This window comes from Myripristis murdjan, chromosome 5 (assembly GCF_902150065.1).
Source record: "Myripristis murdjan chromosome 5, fMyrMur1.1, whole genome shotgun sequence".
NCBI lineage: Eukaryota > Metazoa > Chordata > Actinopteri > Holocentriformes > Holocentridae > Myripristis > Myripristis murdjan.
In genome coordinates, this window is record NC_043984.1 from 14,483,816 (window position 1) to 14,503,489 (window position 19,674).

Consider the following 19,674-nt stretch of genomic DNA (forward strand, 5'->3'; position numbering starts at 1 on the left):
GCAAAGAGCAAAACGTACCTGGCTCCTCTCTGTTTATGTTTCCACCACACACTATTACGTTTTGTTTCTCTGTCAGTCACTCTTAGGTGAGACATGTTGGTGGAATAAATAATCTCCTACAGCATGGAGAGTGTGCAAGTGTGCAGCTTTCGTCTTCTTTGATGTCTGTCACTCTAACCACAGGCCCAGAGAGTTTCCACCCTGCCAGGGTGCAACACGGGCCTGTGCTTACAGACATAGCCAGCCTGTTGAGCTCTGTGTCTAGAGTATAAATAACTATTAAAATGGAGTGTGGGTGAAGAGGTGTGAAAAGTATTTCCATTTCTCTTTGAAATACAGACATTATAAGAAGAAATATATTTAGACAGTGGCCCCTGATGAAAGGTGAAATGAATTTTCAGAACTGTTGACAGCAACATCTCACAGTGGTTGCATCATTATTTGTGTTTCCACGTGTGTGTGTGTGTGTGTGTGTGTGTGTGTGTGTGTATCTATCTATGTCTGTCTATCTGTCTATCTATCAGTGTTTAGTTACAGGTAGGATTTTATATAGTTGCTACAGCTATGTGTTAGGATTTGTGTGTATGTATAATGTGTCATGTACAGGCACCCGTAATCTTCATTGGCATTAGTTTAAATTAATTTCATTGACATCCAATATTAAAAGTCACAATTTTTGGTGTGTTGCCAATACTTTGCCTAAGTCTGTGCAACATACGGATGGCTCAATAGCACTTTAAGTCGAGTACACGAGATTAGGCTACACTTTTAGTCAGATAGGAAGTTTTGTGTCCCCTGAGAAAAAAAAAACTCCAACCCGATGATTTAAAGCGTACTGTAGCTTCAGCGTCTTAATAATAATAATAAGGTAAGGTACAGGAGTCATTGTTCTGCTAACGTCTCAGGGGAGGCAAGCCAGAAGAAGGGGTCAGCCAAGCAGGCAAACACTTTTATTGTTTCAAAATACAAAACATTCTTTATTGAGGTGGAGTCTGGACCCCCTTTAACTTCCTCCTTCTTAAAATAAACCATGATTAAAAAAGAAAAATCTCTGAACTATATGAATGAAGGCACTAACTACACCAGCATCCGCTCAACGGTAAAATGTACGCTCGGAGAACAACGTGCTGTCAGCTGCTCGAACATGTTTTTTTGTTCTTTGACAATGGCTGAGCTGCAAAGGTTTTTTTTTTTTTTTACACCAAGCAAAATACATGAAAATGACCTCATTTTTATCTGTCCATCTATCTATCTATCTATCTATTGGCTTGATCATTTCCTCGCGTTTCATAGCACACTATTTCTACGCTGTTCTGTTGTGTGCTTTCCTGTTCTACTCTATTATGCTCTGTTCTGTTCTATTCATAGCTCAATTTCGGGGCTTTCTTAGTCAGCTTGCACAACCACAGTCATGAGTGATCTCGTCAATGGGTGTAGGAGTGTAAATGTTGGGAGTTTAACCATGGCTGCCCTGCAAATAGCTGAGATAAGGATGAATCTAATGGCTTCCGTGGTGCTAAGGTTGTCAACGTCAAACCACAAATCAGCCCTGAAACACATGATACTTGCTCGTATGATGCTGGAGAGTAATTCAAAATTTTGCACATAACTCACTCAAAAATAATTAAAAACAAAAGAATCAAGCATTAACTTTCTGTTTGCCCCAGCAAAAAAAATTGGTCTCATAATGTAAATAAAGTGAAAATGTGAATTCTAGCATTATTTGTAGGTTAAAATATTTTTATTCATTTTCTGTCTTGTTTGAATGATCATGCAGGTGCTTGAGATACTTACAGAAATCATATTAGGAGTAAAATACTGTTCTGCAATATCTGCCCTATATTGCTTAAGGTTTTCTTTTAACTTGTTGCTCATAATTTGCTCATAATTTTCTGTGAAACACCTCTCAGTCCATTGCAGTTCGTCTCTCACTTCAGAGTTTCTTGTTTTTCACCAAGCAGATGGTTGCACTCATAGAAAGCATTACAGCTGAAACACAGTGGTAGAAATTCCAGCGGTTTTCCACATTAGCACTATACAATTTTCTTCTCGGAAAAGGAGCAGAAGTAGCAGTGTACAGTGGCCATGTGAGTGCTGCTGCGATGCTTACGTCTGTACTAATCGCCCGTATCTGCCTCCTCGCAGGGTTTCTTCAGACGCACCATCAGGTTAAAGCTGGTGTACGACCACTGCGATCTCCACTGTCGCATTCACAAGAAATCCCGCAACAAATGCCAATACTGCCGCTTCCAGAAATGCCTCATGGTCGGCATGTCACACAACGGTAAGACGCAGACACGCCATAAACACTTTATGAGCTTCAGGTTATGGTTGTGCCTGGCTAATGATTAGCTGCAGTTATGCTTATGGTATATTTACACACAAGAGTAGAATTTACAGATAATCCATCCAAACCGGAAACTTTTACTTGGTGATAAAGAACTCAGCCAAAGCCCAAACAATAAAAAATGGCAGGCTACAATGCTCTTGTTTTTTTTTCTTTTGTTTTTTTTTCTTTCTTTTCTTTTTTTTTTAAATGTGGTCACAAGAAATGTCCTGTTTCAGAGCAACTCGCCTATTTCTGGTCTGCTCTAAGCTATCACCTTCACCGCTGCTCTCTGTTCTGACTTTGAGGTGAAGTGGTAAATGTATGCAGCAAAGTATGCCAGTGCCCTGTGTGTTAACCAGCTGCTTCTTCTGTGGTCTTAAGTTCGCTCTGTAACCCCCAGGCAAAGTCACAGTTCCCATAGTTCTTTCACCGTGCTTGCAACCCAAACAGCAGAGCCCAAAGACAAAATGGTGTTTTGAACGCTGACTTTGACCCTGAGAGCTGTTGCATGCTTGCTTTGCAAGCGTGTGACTGAAGCCTCTCAGGGTCCGCACTGGCACAGTGAGGGCACGAAAAGGTGTCACCTGTAATGAAGAAACTAGTTACACCCATTTCGCTGATTCAGCACTGAGCTATTGAAATAGCTTTACTAGTGGTGTGGCCAGTTTTCATCTCTGATTACAAAGGACCTGTGGCTTGGGGATTGGTCAGATAAGTGAAGGGTCTCCAAAATATCAACTTATCAGGAACTAAGAAAAACAGCCTTTTTTGGTTTGAACACCATGCATTTTAGAGTTTATTCTGTTAAACAATTGATGAGCACATAAATTGAGACTTTCAAATGAGAGATTAAGCTACTTGCTTGTGAAAATCATAAAAAAATCAATCATGAAAAAAACAAAAAGTGGAATTGCAAGGGTGTCACCCAACAGCAGCAATGTCTTATTTGTTATGCAGAAGCATTAAACTCCATGTTACCCCATTCATCAGAAAAGCATTTTAATTATTATTTATTCAAGTTATTATGTATATTTAATTACTTTTGGTGCAAGCAAAGAACAGAACATCCAGCTGATGGTAATTTGCACCTCCTGCTATTTTGGCTTTCATCCATAGCATTAGAAAAGATCAAGCTCTGAGCGACATGAACTGAAACCACATGAACTTGGAATCAAGTGAGACAACATATTTTCTCGTGACAGACAGATGTGTGTGTGTGTGTGTGTGTGTGTGTGTGTGTGTGTGTGTGTGTGTGCGTATGTGTATTTGTGCATGCGTGCACATGCATGTTTCCACAATTGTGTCTCCCCTCCCTCTCTCCACCTTCCCACTCATCCTGTGTGTGTTTTTATCAATGATTGACATTTCAGACAGTACAGACCTCAGCCGGCTTTTCCAACCTGCTGTGTCACCGCAATTGGCTCCGTGCCCAGTCACTGGTGATAGACCCACTTTAGTTTGTATTCATTTGCTTAAGGTGTAATACAGGCCAAACCTGGCGATGATTTATCACACATTCGTTGGACAGTATTACACAATAACGTAGTGCATATTACACAAACTGCAAAGCAACTGCTGCTGATGCATTGGAATGGCACAAAGCACATTATATTCCTCTTCTCTATTTGTGAGCGTGAACATTTTCAATCTAAACCTAGAGACAAGTCATCATTTCCTCTACACTGTCTTGAACAACTTAAACTACAGTGACATAAAATCGATTCACAGTAATGGTTATTTTTCTTCTGTAAAGACATAATCTAATTTTAGGGATCTCTAATTTACTGTAAAAGCAGCAGCTCAGGTTTTGTCCCTCGGTGACATTACATTTTGGACCCTCAGCTCTTCTGGATTTTGGAGAGATAAGTTAATGTTTACAACTGCTCATTGATCTTAGGCGTGTCAAACAAACACAAGGGCAATGCAGTCTTTGTGATAGCTGGCTTTACAAAATTGAAAGACAAAAAAGACAGAAAAAAAAAGAAAAACAGCAGTCCTGACCAACTGGTCTCATGAAGGTAGTTATCAACGTGTTCTGTCAAGCCAGGATATTTAAGTCTAACTATGTGCGCGCTGTCATATGCGGGTTGGATTTGTAATAATGAGCCAAACTCATACAACAGGGGCAGATCCAGACCAGCATTTTTAAGATTAGATAAGATCAAACTATTGATCCTCATGAGGAAAGCAGGTTGCTGCAGCATAGGCAAGTAATTGGATGCAGAAAAGGATATAGAATCTCAGCACACAACTAGAACATAAAAAAGTAGAAAAAAATAAATACTAAAAGTGATACTTACTTACATACTTTGGAGGCAATGTCACGGGTCACAGCATCGTAACTGACTTGACAGCAATTGTAGCGTGTTTTTAAATGTGTTCACCGAAGTGATCGTGTTGATTACATGTGTATCCTTCCCCTGCAGCTCAGAATTCAGTTCATTGAGCAGGTCAGTGAGATCTGTCAGGAAGGCTAAATCCAAAAGCCACTGGTAGTCGTCTGCATGTTTTGAAAGCTTCAGAAAATCTTTAATTTCAGACAACTCTTGCCAGAAATTTACCTCTGCTAAGCCATCTAACATCTCTCTCCATAAAAAGATGAAATAATGATAATGATAATGATAATAATGTCAACACGGCAATAAAAATGACCTCAAAACAATAAGAGTGCTGGGGGCGCCCCGGTGGCTCACCGGCAAAGCGCGCGCACCATGTACCAGGGCTCAGTCCCGATCGCAGCGACTGGGGTTCGAATCCGACCTCAGGTCCTTTGCTGCACGTCATTCCCCCTCTCTCCCCTGCCTTTCCTGTCTATCTCTACTGTGACTGTCAAATAAAGCAGAAATGCCCAAAAAAATTATCTTTAAAAAAAAAAAAAAAAAACAATAAGAGTGCAAAATAAATGAATACATAAATTCAAATAAATAAGAAAAGGAAGAGAATTAAAGGCAGAAGCACACCTCAAGAGCTTTTGGGCCCAGATGGAAAAAAGCATGATAGCCCTTAATCACCAGTCTGGCTCTGGGAATAACAAGAAGACGGCTATCAGCTGATCTAAGAGATCGCCCAGGCTCATATGGGGTTTGCAGATCTTCGATATAATTCGGGCCCTGGCCATGTAAAACTTTGAAATTCAACACTTAATTTTTAAAATCACTGCAAAAATGAACCAGAAGCTCTCTGAAATTAAAGTCCAGAATCAAATAAAACACCCAAATTTCTTGCTTTCTTGGCATAATGCTATGTAAGAGGGCTCCCAGAGATGATCTGACTCAAAGAACTGGGTGTGACGAACAAGAGAATTTCCATTTTGTCATTGTTAAGATTGAGGAAGTTTTGAGAAGTCCAGCAATTTGTACCACAAAGGCAGGCAGTTGGGTTTGGCTGCTATGAGTAGTGGACTGTAATGTCACATATAAATGGGTGTCATCAGCATAACAGTGGTAATGTACGCAATGCTTACTAATGACCTGAGCTAAGGGCAGCATATAAATGGAGAACAGTAACAGAACCAGGATTGACCCTTGAGGAACACCCTGAGTGAAATGGGAAACTGAGGATTGAGAATTTCCAAGGACAGAAAAGGTCCTATTAGATGGATATGAGCACAAGTTAAGAGCAGACCCCTTTAGACCAACCCAAGTTTGAAGACACTGTAGAAGGATGGAATGGTCCACTGTATCAAAGACCAGGATCAGATACAGAGGTTTCACTTTTATCTGCAGCAAGGAGTAAGCCATTTGTCACCTTAACGAAGGTTGTCTCAGACATGTGTAGAGCTGTGAAAATAGACTGAATGCTATCAAAATTGCTGAAAGCGCTCATATAAACAATCATCTGATAGGCAAGAATGATTTCTCCAGCACCCTACATAAGAAAGAAATTTTAGAAATTAGTTGGTAATGGCTGAGGGTGAGCTGTTGTTTGTTTTTTTTTTGTTTGTTTTTTTTGGCTGGCTGAAATGGCGTGGTTGACCGGTGTGACTGCGGGTTTTGCGGCAGAGCAAACAGCACAATGATCCGGCAAGGACTGATAGCAGCTGCAGGGGTTAAGAAAGCAGGAAGCGATGACATGATGACTGACAGGTGTGCAGGGAGCGTGCAGAGAAGGGAGGGATTTGTGCCCACGCTACACACACTGGGAAACACTCGGCCAGGCAGGGATCGTGACAGTGTGTTAGTACGCTTATCTCAGCCCCGTCATTAAGTGATCATTGATACGACATTGTGGCACCATGCTGGGGTTGTGAAAAAAAAAAATATCGTGTCTCATGTTCTCCTGTGCTTTTAGGGCATATGAATGCAGTCTATTACACTTCCACTATTGGGAATCCTGTGAGAGATTTTTAGCATGTGCAACAGTAAATTTCACTCTATTTATAGGCCAACTGTGGTCAACTAATGTAAGCAATCTCCCTGCTATTTGGTTGTAGCCCTGTTTTACAGTCAGAGTGGGCAAATAGACTGGAGACACCGCAAACATTTATGATATTTCTTTTGTAATAAATCATCAGAGAAAGAAAAAACAATAGTTCTCTTCTGAATCTCCCTCTGTGTCGTATCTTTTACATATGCGGAACCTTTTATCTAATTTGTCCCTGCAGCATTGTCCAGTTCTCGCCAACATCTGTTGGATTTTTATCTATTTATTTATCTTACATGGAAATGCTTTTTGAATTTAGGAACTGTAATTCTTCTTGGTAGAGTGCATAAAAGATTCCAGACAATGTGTTAATGCGTTGACATAAAAGTAGCTGGTACGGCGTTGTTTCTCAACTTTGGGATTGTGACCAAATGATGAGTCACAAGCAGAGCAAACCGGGTCCCAAAAGTATTGTTGAGAAAGAGCTTGAAAGGACATTTCACCCATAATATATCTGAGCTGAATTGTCCCCAGCACATTGGCGGTGTCATTTTGATGACATTTTTTTCAGTGGTCTTTATATTATCAGATGTTTGGTTGTAATGCATAGTTTTATTCTTGGCACACTGCTGTTTTAACCTTGAGGACCATATTTTCCCAAAAATATCATGCTGTGAGGTTTTAGACCATGCTATATTTTTTGGATAAATATCATAAATCAACTCTTTCTCAGATCTTTCATTATGTAAATCCTAGATAAAAGCTGCTCACGCAATTCAAAATAAGCCATAATAAGCCTTACTGATTAATCTATTGTAAGAAAGTAGAGTAATAGCCGAAATGTATACATTTAACAACCTTTAGCATAATCCAAAGAAGTCAGTTTTGCATTAGAAATAAATCTTGTTTTGACATGTTGGTCCTCAGAGATAAGTGAGTTTGGATCATACATCTTGTCTGCTCAGTAGTAAATTTTATCAGTTGCAAGGTTATTGGACATTAGCTGCTCTAATCGGCCTCAGCAATCACTGTTCAAACTGAGAGGTGTGATAAACTATGTATACAATAAATACAAGCAGCGGTCACATGCATCTTATCAGCTCTACTCCAGAGCCTCACTTACCTATACCTTCTTGGGAGTAGAAGTTGTGTGAGAGACTGAAAAGTTGAACATACTGTAGTCATGTTCTGATGTCTGGCCAAAACATATGCAGACATTTGCAAAACTGTCTGCAGACAAACACAGTGCGGCCAAGTCCAACCAAGAGAAGCATATAATATCAGCAATAATATCAGCAATTACAGTGATGCAAATCGGTAATGTCTCCAGGTGCCTCCCTCTTTGATCTTGCCCAAGGTTTGTTCATTGTTAATCAAGCATAGATCTCATGTGGATAATCAGCCTCACTGTGGCCTTGGATAAGCTCTATAAGGCACGCAGCAAAACACAATCAGTGCTGCTTTATTACTTGTTGTGAAGGCCATGTCTGTATAGGGTCCCTCGCTGAGCTGCGACACAAATGTTTTCTAAAGGTTGGAAAAGAAACATTCTGTTGCTTCTTAACAGCAGTGTTTGCCAAAGATGGGGTTTTTATTCAAAAACACTAAAGAAGAGAGGAGGCACACGCACCCGAAGGTGTGTATGTGCTGGCTCAGTCGATACAAGAAGAAAGCATTTATTCATTTGATAATGTCAATGTTTTTGCTATATGTGTGTTATCTAAAGAATAATACTTTTGCATCAGAGTTATGAGGGTGTGCTTTTCCTCTCCTTGTTATTCAAAACATGGAACATGTTTTTTTTTTTTGTTGTTGTTGTTGTTTTTTGTAATTTTATACTCTCTCTACCACTCTCTTTGTTGATCACCAAATTCAATTTTAAAAGTTTGTGTAAAAAAATGCATTATGAATCACCGCCAAACTGCAGAGTGGACACAGACTTTTACTGTCCAAGTCGAAAATGTTGAGAAAAGTCTTTAGATTTTAGAGAGTGATCTTTATGCTGTGCTTAATGTTGGTTTTGTGTGTGTGTGTGTGTGTGTGTGTGTGTGTGTATTTGCCTGCCTCCATGCCTGCTTCCTTTCCCAGCCATTCGTTTTGGCCGTATGCCCCAGGCGGAGAAGGAGAAACTGCTCGCTGAGTTCTCATCTGACATGGACCACATGCACCCAGAGGCTGCAGATCTGAGGGCTCTGGCCAGGCATCTCTACGAGGCCTATCTCAAATACTTCCCCCTCACCAAGGCCAAGGCCAGGGCCATCCTCTCTGGGAAGACCGGAGACAACGCGGTAAAGATTATTGGCTTCCTTTTTAAATTCTGCTTGACCCTTGGGCCATGTGCGTTTTTTGTAGCTGTATCCTATCGAGTTGATTTGCTGTATTATATATCTGCTGGTCTTGGTTCCTGTCATCATGTTTCATTGTGTCTGCTTTTTATGTCTTGCACCAGCCCTCTGTTGTAAGGATTTTTTGCCTGTAAAGTCAAAAGCAGGGTGAAGGAGAACAGAAAGCAGAAATGTATTGTTTCAGTGTTTTCTATTGCAGATATTCTTCTACAGTCACATGGTGCCCTTTCCTCAGCAACAGCAGGATAATACCAATCATGGTGATGATTTGTTAGAACTGATCACTCATAGATTTACTGTTAATATTTACTGTAAATATAAAGATAGGTCTATATATTTAGCAGACCATTTCAGATTAGGATGGATCAGGTTGTCATCTAAAAATGGAGACAAGTCACAATTCTCTCACTGATTTTCTATTTTTTTAAACTGTGCTCAAATAATGCAGTACTTGACTTACACTGTTATTTCCTCAGGCCTCACAGAATTCTGTGACATGTTGTCAATGAAAATTATATAAATAAAGAAAATGAGCACCCTCACATGATGCTGTACACACATTACCAAACACTAATAGGGTGCACACACCAAAGCAGCACAAACAATCCACATTCTTACTCATAAGACAAAAATCCATCATCATCCCACAGTTTTTTTTTCTCCACGGTTACTACACAGTCTGGAAAAGTATGAAAAAAGATGGAATATGATTTTGATCATTTCCAGGAGTGGAAATGTGGAGAACAATGAGGGAAAAGTCTGGAAAAACATTTCTGTTTCCAGACTATTGTTTCATTTTGAAGAAAGCCATGTTTTACATTGAGAGATTCCGGGAGAGAACAATTCATATACCTCCTTTAGACTGTTTCGGGCATCTGCGCTGTGGGCGTACAGCCTGGCCAACGACAACAGTGACTGCTCCCTCCAGTTTAGCTCCAGTCCACCCGCCGCCACTAGATGGGCAAATGCAAATTTTCAGATAAGTGGCTGACCCAATCAAATGATTCAACGTACTTAGCAAAGGATTTGAAATCTGAAGTAAAAGAGGTATATAAATTATGTGCTAAATTCTTTGATATATACATGGGTGAGACAGCCATTCGCAGTCACACAAAAAGCAAACAGAGCTTATCGTAGAACATATCATCTTTTTTTTAGGCTAAATAATTTAACTAAGTAATTTATTGACCTGATAAATATTTACTTAGGAACAGTCAAAGTCTGGAAATGGAGGTCTGGAGACGTATGAAAAGTGTATAGGAACCTTTCTATAGAGAGTAGTACTTGATTCCATACATTAAATTTAAAAGTATAATTCAATTGACAAAACAAAACAAAACAAAACAAAAAAAAAAAAAAAAAAAAAAACTGTTTTATAGTCTGTGGCAAGTGCATACTCTAACAATCTCTAATTTTTATCCCAAAGCCAGTTTTGCAAAAACAAAAGCCTTCTTAATCCTTCAAAATCTGTGTATCTCAACTTACGAGTATCAGGTATTAAACCACCATTAGAGCTGCAGTCATTTGCCCACACGTGCAGTCTAGAGGTTTAAATGAAAGAAGACACTCTATGAATAAACAAAACAGTGGTGAACAAAAGATGTTTGCTCGCAGTTTAAACTGTTCACCTTGTCAGTCTGAAAGCACTGCCTTGACAGTCACGTTCTCAGTGTCTTTCAAACAAACTCCTCTCGGGCTTTTGCTGCTGTTGAAACAGAACAAGTGGAATATCTGGTTCAAAGCACGTGTCTTGGCTGCTAGAAAAATGTTTCATAGTACAATGGCTCATCTAGCAGTCCTGGCTGGTCGTCTAGGAGCACATAAGAGACACGGTAACAGACTGTTGCATACATGGCTCCTCAGCAGTTTGAAATAATAGCCTCAAAATCCCTGCCCAGAATGTCAAGCTCGTTTATTAAGCCATTTGTTACTATGCACGAATGCTGGAAAATGTACTGGGCTGAGGCATGAAAATGCCTAGCATCATCTATTTCTGTGTGTTTTTCATTTTAACACAGCCAGGTTCTCATTCAGAGAAAGTGAATCTCTCTGTCAGAAAAACAAGTTAACATTATGTAAGTTCCCACAGTCCCACATTTTTTAAAGCTTGAAAATGCACAGATGCGGAGAGTAAAGTGGCTCATCCTTAATAGAATTTGCTTCTTGATTACCACAGTACTGTGAAGGCAGCACCATGCTAAAATATTCACCATGGATACAAAATCATAGCAAAGTCATATCATCCAGAATCACAGCTGTATTTTGTAGTAAACACAGACTAACATGCTTTTATATTTTCACTACATAAAAGTTCAAGATGCATGAAAAACATGCAAACTAATTGATTAATAATATATGTAATAATAAGGACAAATAAATCTTCATGATATGCTTTCCTCTGAATGGAAAACTCAGATGTAGGTTTGCATGTAGTCAGCTAATGTAGGTGATAGTGTCAGTGCAGTTGCATCAACCTCTTCTATGAAAAGTTGTGTTAGAGAGCTGCCGAACACTGCCAAGAGTTGACCAACACAAGGCAGCATATTGATGATGGTATAGTCCAGATGTCTCTTACTAACAATAACGCCTTGCATTGCGAGCTTTGTTTTTTCATCATTCATTCCCAAAATGATGTCAGCGTTGATTAACAAACCTCTAGAGCTTATCAAAACCTGATTCAAATCTTAATTTAACTGAATAAGAGGCCAATCTGGCTAAATGAACAAATGCAGTCAACAAAATTATTAGTATCATATTGTGCACATAAAATAATAGGCACAGGGGTCTACTTTGTTTGCACCCAATAGCATCTTGTGCATTCAGTGTAGTAAATCATTGGTAGTAATCTTTTTTTGTTGTTCTTTTTTTAAGCTCTGTGCAAAAGAAACTTTATCAGCCAGCACCACTATTCAGGCCCCTAGGTTGGACTTGCTGTTTTAGTAGCGCCAGGTTTTATTTCTTTCTCTTTTTGTTGCTTCCTTTTTTAGCAGAATAGTTCAAGGCTGCTCTGCATCTTGTTATGACTCTTCGTCATGCTGATAGCAGTAAAAGGGCACAGAATCAACATTTTGTTTTAAGGAATTCTGGGTCATTTACCAAACCAAAGCAGACCGTCTGAAACAAACAGGATTCTTCAAGTGTGCTTATTGTAGAATATTTGCATTTTTTAATATGGGTGTTTTGATATGAACTCATGCACAGTCAACTTTCAGAATTCAGACCCAACTCCTTTTCTTTTTTCACTTTCAAAAGTTTTCTTTTAAAAGTATGACCGTCTAACTGTTCCTGATCTCATATAAGAGAAGAATGAAATGCAGCGGTAGAGTCAGGTTGAGGGCAACACCTGCTGCAGAGCAAAATGACTGAGGCTGCAGGTTCACATAGAAAGTAGGTAGCTGCAGGCACCTGTGTCAGCAAGTAGTCTCCCCTGATGGAGTGTCTTTGAGCAAGACACTGAATCCACACCCGTTCCTGTGGAAAGTGCTCTCTTACTAACCTGGCACTCAACCGACCGCCGGTTGAGGGAAGATTTATTTGTCCACAGGGATCAATAAAATCTCACACAATAAGGGGACTTCTGAACTTAGCCCATTGTCTACCTGAGTGCAAAATGTCCAATACAGAATAATAAATTCCCACAGGGCCAAAGCAGCGCTCACCACTTGTGACAAGACCCTCACATCCTGTCGCCCTATTCTCTTTGAGTTAGTGCATCAGATAATAAATGACTGCTCATACGCAGACGTTTTTTTGAAATATCTCTTGTTAATTGCTTGCTTTAATTTCCTAAGGGATATCCCATTATTTATTCTGCTGCCATGAAAAAAAGAAGATTTCAGTCTATGAATGGTGTAATTCATGGATTCAGGCCAGTGCATGTCCTTGCCAGTGTTTTTCCAAACAGTAAGCTTGGCTCTGACCCAGTTAAGCCTCATTGACCTATGAGAAAAAATGATGAGGTGTTTTTATAAGTCTCAGCCTGCAGCTAAGATTTATTTAGCTTGCTCATCAGACATATGAGATGCACCATGTATGGTTTAGCAGCGCCGATAAATGAGGCATGACCAAAATGCACAGGAGGTATATGACAGCGCTGACATGCAGTGTGGTATACATGGCTCCTCTAGGATGATTAGTTTCACCTCACATGTCCTTAGAAAACCTTTGAGCAACTGACACTGTGTTTATTTTTCTCTCTCACACTCACTCACTCCCTTTTTCTCCCCCTTCTTTCCCTCCCTGCCTCCTTTCTTTTCTTTCCTACTCCCACTATTCTTCCTTCCTTCCTTCCTTCCTTCCTTTCTTCCTTCCGTCCTTCCTTCCACCATACATCCATTCTTCTCTCCCTCCAGCCTTTTGTCATCCATGACATGAAGTCTCTGATGGAGGGAGAGCAGTTCATCAATTGCAGACAGATGCCGATCCAGGAGCACCAGCAGCAGCCCCCCTCTTTTTTTACAGCGGGGCATGTGGGTGAGTGTTACCGCAGTGTAAAATGGTATTGTGTAGAAGTCATGATATTTGATAAATCTTGTATGTTTTTACTGGTGTGATTTTGTGATTTGTCAGTGATGCTCTATGAATGGTGTAATTCATGGATTCAGGCAATGCCTTTCATAGTGCAGCACTGAATGAAGAATGTTTGTCTTAACCTGGTTAAAGGAATATGCCAAAGTTTTGGGAAAAATACCCTTTCTCAACTTTGCCAGAGTCAAGGTGTTCGATACCATTTTCACCTCTGTACCTCCTGTGGTTCATATCGGTAGCATTTTTTTTTAGCTTAGCATAAAGACTTGAAGTCTATGGGAGTCATTAGCCTAGCTCCCTCAAAGTGAAAAAATAAAATGTACAGCAACTCCAAAGCTGTCTTATTTACACAATGTATCATGTGTATTTGAAATACATGTTTTGGAATTTTAAAAAAAATGGAGAGTCATTTTAAGAGAAGTTACTCTAGCTATACCTTCAGCAGTGCATGGATTATTAAAAAAGAAAAAAGAAAAAAAAAAAAAAAACATACCAAGATCCAAGATGTAAATATGACAGTTGCTGTAAAGGTTACTTTTTTTTTACTTTGATGGAACGAGGCTAATAACTTCCATAGACTTAAAGTCTTTATGCCAAGTAAACACGAAATGCTACCCATAGGAACTGAGCAACTGGAAGTACAGAGGTGAAAATTGTATTGAACATCTTGTCTCTGTCTAGAAAAGTTGGAAAAAGTGTATTTTGCCCAAAACGCTGGAGAAGTCCTTGAGCAAAAACTAACACAGAGCTTGGTTTTATTCCCCCAACTCTTTTTTGGATTGAGTAATGGCATGTCATGTTTGCTGATATTGTTTTGCTCTGTTGATTGGACTGCACAACACTGGCTGCTGTTTGCATTCAAGATGATCAAACAGTTGAGCCAAGTGATTGGTTAAATCAGTTAAATCCCTTTGTTGGCCATGATGTAAGCTTGCTAAAGTACAGGGTTTCTTTCATTCTCATGCTGCAAGCTGACCTGCCTCACAGGGACATGAAGTTTTTCAAATATTGTCTAACCTCACACAGGGGTCACAGGAGGTCACCCAGGCTTGGAGTGTGGTTCTGGGGGGTTAGCCGGGGTCAGTGGCCAGGGGCCAACAGACGCTCTGGAGCTGCGGTTTTTCTACAGCTGCCAGTCACGCTCAGCTGAAGCGGTGAGGGAAGTGACAGAGTTTGCCAAGAGTATCCCAGGATTCATAGAACTCGATCTCAATGATCAGGTGAGTTGAGGTCAGTTGTTTAATTCATTCATTACTGATCTGATTTGTATATACCACCATTCTGTGCAGTGTATTGTTGCTGTCTTGTAGATAACCTATAGTGTTTTATACTTTAATTTAACTAAATATTTTGTTCTCCATGTTTGGAAAGTGTTTTATGAACCATGAAACCAGTGCAAACCAAGAATAATACATTGCAAGTCTAAAAGATTAATGCTGAAAGCAACTAGATCTCTCAGTTCCTCAAAACCACAAGCAATAACCCAGTAGACTAGCTGCACCACTGTGTGTATTACCATTCTGCAAATTATGATCTGGCAGTATGATCATTACTGGTAATCTAATTAGCCCTTGACGATTTATTCAGGTAACTCTGCTGAAGTACGGTGTGATTGAGGTCTTGATCATCATGATGGCCCCTCTGATGAACAAAGATGGGACCCTGATCTCCTATGGACAGATTTTCATGACCCGGGAGTTTCTCAAAAGCCTCAGGAAGCCTTTCTGCCAGATGCTGGAACCCAAGTTTGAATTCTCTGTCAAGTTCAACACCCTGGAGCTGGATGACAGTGACATGGCGCTGTTCCTGGCCGTCATTATCCTCAGTGGGGGTGAGCTGGTTTATTACAGAATATGCTGTAAATGCCAAATGATCTAATCTGTCTTCAATACTCAACAAGGCGCACAACACAGAGTGGTATGATTTATGTTATCTTGAGAGAAGATGAGCATCGTGGAACAAGATAATTGCCGTCGTTTTAGTGAAGAGTCATGACAGTCTACAATAATATGCCACTTCTCTTTTTTATTATTTCATAATCTGCTGTGGTTTTATAGTTATGAAATCCATACAGATATGCTGTCCTGTGCACATGGAGCTGCTAATATAGGCAGCTACATGAACTACAGTGACCCAATGTGTTTGAAGAATGGAAAAGACTAGACTAGGATAGTAAAGACTAGACTAGACTAGAATAGAATAGAATAGAATAGAACAGAATAGAATAGAACTTTGTTGTTCAGGCAAGGTGGTGTTATGATACTGATACCTTTTCCAAATATTAATACTTAGAATTTACAAGATTAAATTCAGAAATTAACAAGACAAAAATTGGATATTCTCTGAGATTAAATTGTTACATTTATGAAAAATTTATAAATTTATTTTTAAAAAAAATCACAAATTGATGTGGGAAAAAAAAACTGAACAATAGTTTTTCTTATACCATTGGATTTAGTAACTAGGAAATCCTGGTGGTTTTAGCCCAGAATCCTAAAATTAAAAAGCATCAGGACTTTGAAGAGACACTGCCGTGACTTCGGCCGATTCAGAAGAAAACAATATTTTGTTTCTGGGCAAAAATCGCCAGGATTTCCTTGTTACTAAATCCCATTGCAGAGTATAACTTGATGAGGTCATCAGCTTTAGGCCTGATTCACGGCAAGCAGCAGCGTCTGCAGTGTGAGGCTGATCCAAGTTTGCAAAGTGAATCCATGTGGTTCCTCAGCCAAAAAAAAAAAAAAAGATAGGAAAACTGTTTTTCCAAGATTTTTTCTCATAAATTTGTGACTTTATAATCTCAGAATTTTATCCACTTTTAATCATGATCTGCTTTTTTCTACTTGCTAGCACAGCCTCAGATCCGTCCACATACAGTTGCAAGTCAAAATATTACTGAATACATTTCCATCAGAAGAAATGGCAGCATGCTCACAAGGCTCACAACTATAATGCATCCTGTTTTTTATATTGATCAAGAACAGTGAGAGTGGCAGTTTTGTGGGGCTCAAGTGGATGTTTTTTCCTACCTGCACCCATTCAGTGATTCTGTGGCTTGACTTGACATCTCTTGCATCAAAATGGGTGGGCGAGCACACAAGAGGGGAGAATCAATACATGCAGTGCAGTTTGGATATCCAAAACTACCCGTCCAACCAGTCAGACCAGCACACAGCATTTGGTAGAGGCAGTCTACCAGTCAGCAGCAGCAGGCAGTCAGCTTTTTTCAAGGATTGACGTACAACTCACCATAAGCACATAATAGCCCTTTTATGTGTGTTGCACTCGGCTGTTTTTATGCTGCTCTGCCGGCAACAGCCGTGGCCAGAGGCATGATGAAGTCATGACATTTTCTATCCAAAAGGTCAAAGGTCAACTTCACTGTGACATCATGATGGTCTGCAAAAACATGTTTCTGGCCATTTTCTGGCTATTGAGCTTCAGGCGATTATCGTAGCACCATGTGATGAAGCTGTACTCCTCTATAAAAATAAACTCTAAGTGAAGACAGCATGTTTCTTACTGAAAACTATTCACTCGAGTCATACGGTCAGTGTAGTCCATTTTGTCCATTTTGCCAAAAAATATGCTCAATACGCTTTATTACATTCCTTCAAAGTCTTCACTACAAATGTTATATCACACTGCATGGACATAAACTGCAACTTGACTAGTTGGCGGAGACATACATCCCCAAGTCAGTTATTTTAGTTTTTTTTTATCAGTAGAAAAGTTTATTTGCACATCAAAGAGTGATTGCACTGTGATTAAAGTAATAATGTGAGTAAGGCAGAGGCTGTACTGGTTTAAGGGATCAAGGGATCATTCTTATCAATATCTGTAATCCACAAGTGCTTAAAGGACATTGGAGGCCCTTCCCTTCTGGTTGAAGAAATCCCCATTGCTGATTTGTGCTTTCCATCTGCAGCCATGTCCAAGGGAACTTGCGTTGTGAAATCACACCAGTGCTTGAGTTTGATTCATAAAAAGATAGGGTCTGAAAGCTTTATTTAGAAAAGAAGAAAACCTGTTCTCAGTCCCTGTGCATCACAGTCTTTACATTGCATTAAGAAGATATGGATTCTTTCTGTTTACAAGGCCATTTTATATCCTGCTGTTGTCTTGCTGAGTTTAATAATTGTAAACAGACACATAAGATTTTGTGTAATTTTGCTGATGAGCTCATGGCCGTTTGATAAAAGCTCAACCTTGAACTCTAAGCCTTGAAATCAAACGTTCACGTCAATTATTAACCTAAACAACTTAAATGCGTGAGATCACAGCTGGAAATGAAGGCAAATAAAAAAGGTTTTGCGCTTGGTAAACTCAGGTTTTTCCCATTTTCCATTGTATCTACATCAAGAGATTTTTTTTTCAAAGGGTTTTTTTTCTCCGTTTCACATAACAACCACATCACAAAAATTAACCATATTTCAGTTAAAATATCATAGCACTGCTGCCACCATCTTCCTTTGTCTTCACTCTCCTTCACGCTGACACCTCATCATGAATCCCAATACAGCTCTGGGCAAGATATGCGGTTTAGGGTTAAAGTGGGGTCAGGGGTTTCCCAGCTTTCATATGATGGCTGTATTAGCAAAAAAAAAAAAAAAGTGTAATGGATTCCCTAACTAGTCACAGTGCTTGTGGGTGTATTTTGCCCAGAAGTGAAGTAGGATTCATAGTGACACCTCACTGACTGTGCCGTCCCTGTCTTCAGTTTGATATCCTCCCCCCTTGCCCCCTTTTATTGAACCCCCCACTCCTCAAATCTGACTGATTGTGCTTCTCTCTCTCTCCCTCTCTCTCTCTCTCTCTCTCTCTCTCTCTCTCTCTCTCTTTCCGACCACGGCAGACCGTCCCGGCCTGCTGAATGTGAAGCCCATCGAGCAGCTTCAGGAGACGGTGCTCCACTCCCTGGAGCTGCACCTGAAGATCAACCACCCGGACTCTCTGCAGCTGTTTGCCAAGCTGCTGCAGAAGATGACCGACCTGCGTCAGATCGTCACCGACCACGTCCACCTCATCCAGCTGCTGAAGAAGACCGAGGTGGACATGTGCTTACACCCGCTGCTGCAGGAGATCATGAAGGACTTGTATTAGAATGAAACAAGGGAAACGAGGTGGGGGCAGGGCGGCAGCCAAGAGGAGGGGTGTGTGTGTGGGGGGGGTGAACACAAAATAAGTAATTTTATTGTTAACAATATCAGGTAACAGATGAGATGATGAAGCCCGGCGTGCTGCGACTGTGTTGAAAAAAAAGAAAAAAGAAAAAAAGGAGAAGCACCCAGGCGGATTGACTAAGTGAAATTGAGAGAGAAATGGGGAAGAACAGGAAAAGAGAAATAAAGGAAAGAGAGAATGTGAGTGTTAGATCTTGTCTAGACAGCAACATGTGAATACCGTGTGGTGCACAGTCATTCAGTGCACTGCTGAGCCTGGACATTTTGTTATGAGTAGGCTGCCAACTAAAATATGAAACTACCACCTATCGCACCAGCCAGAGTGAACTTCTGTGACTTACTGAAAGAAGCGGGGGACTTTCTGATTGTCAAGAAAAAAAAAAAAAGTTGTTTGAATGCTCAACGCTTTATGTGCCTTTTGGAAGGTAAGGAGACATGTAGAACTGTGAATAATATTTTGTGCCACATGTCATACGAGTGTGCTCATCCGCATGCTATCTGCACAGCGCGTTACAGCCGCCACAGTAGGTGGCAGTGTGTGTACGTGCCTCAGAACTTCTTGTGCACGCACGCACACGCACGCACACACACGCACACACACACACACACACACACACACACAGCATCGAGGTGAAGGTGCTATCTGTTTCAAGTAGCTTTATCCGAAGACAGACATAAGATTACATGCCTGTAGCAGATTTTTATCTCCCTCTCCTACACAGCCTGTGACAAAGTAGACGGTATATATACTTTCTCACAGGCTGTTAGAAAGTATAGAAACAGTATACAGTATATGCCATATTGTGCCTTCAATTGGGTGTGTTCTTAATTATTTGTAAGCTGTGCTGTTTGTTTTGCCAGACCGACTTATTGTGTGGACTGAATGCCGCTTGCAGACTGACACGTATTATACATAAATATGTATAAT

General features: G+C 40.1%; 1 protein-coding gene across 1 annotated transcript in view; it reads left to right on the forward strand.

Moving 5' to 3' along the window:
• The window catches only part of pparg (peroxisome proliferator-activated receptor gamma), a 44,287-nt gene extending 25,121 nt beyond the window's left edge, over window positions 1-19,166 (forward strand). The window contains exons 4-9 of the mRNA XM_030052636.1: window positions 2,146-2,284; window positions 8,780-8,979; window positions 13,389-13,509; window positions 14,590-14,783; window positions 15,151-15,394; window positions 18,419-19,166. Of these exons, the coding sequence (XP_029908496.1) occupies window positions 2,146-2,284; window positions 8,780-8,979; window positions 13,389-13,509; window positions 14,590-14,783; window positions 15,151-15,394; window positions 18,419-18,666 (1,146 nt within the window). The 3' untranslated portion in view covers window positions 18,667-19,166. The remainder of the gene's footprint in view (window positions 1-2,145; window positions 2,285-8,779; window positions 8,980-13,388; window positions 13,510-14,589; window positions 14,784-15,150; window positions 15,395-18,418) is intronic.
• Window positions 19,167-19,674: the final 508 nt, after the last annotated feature.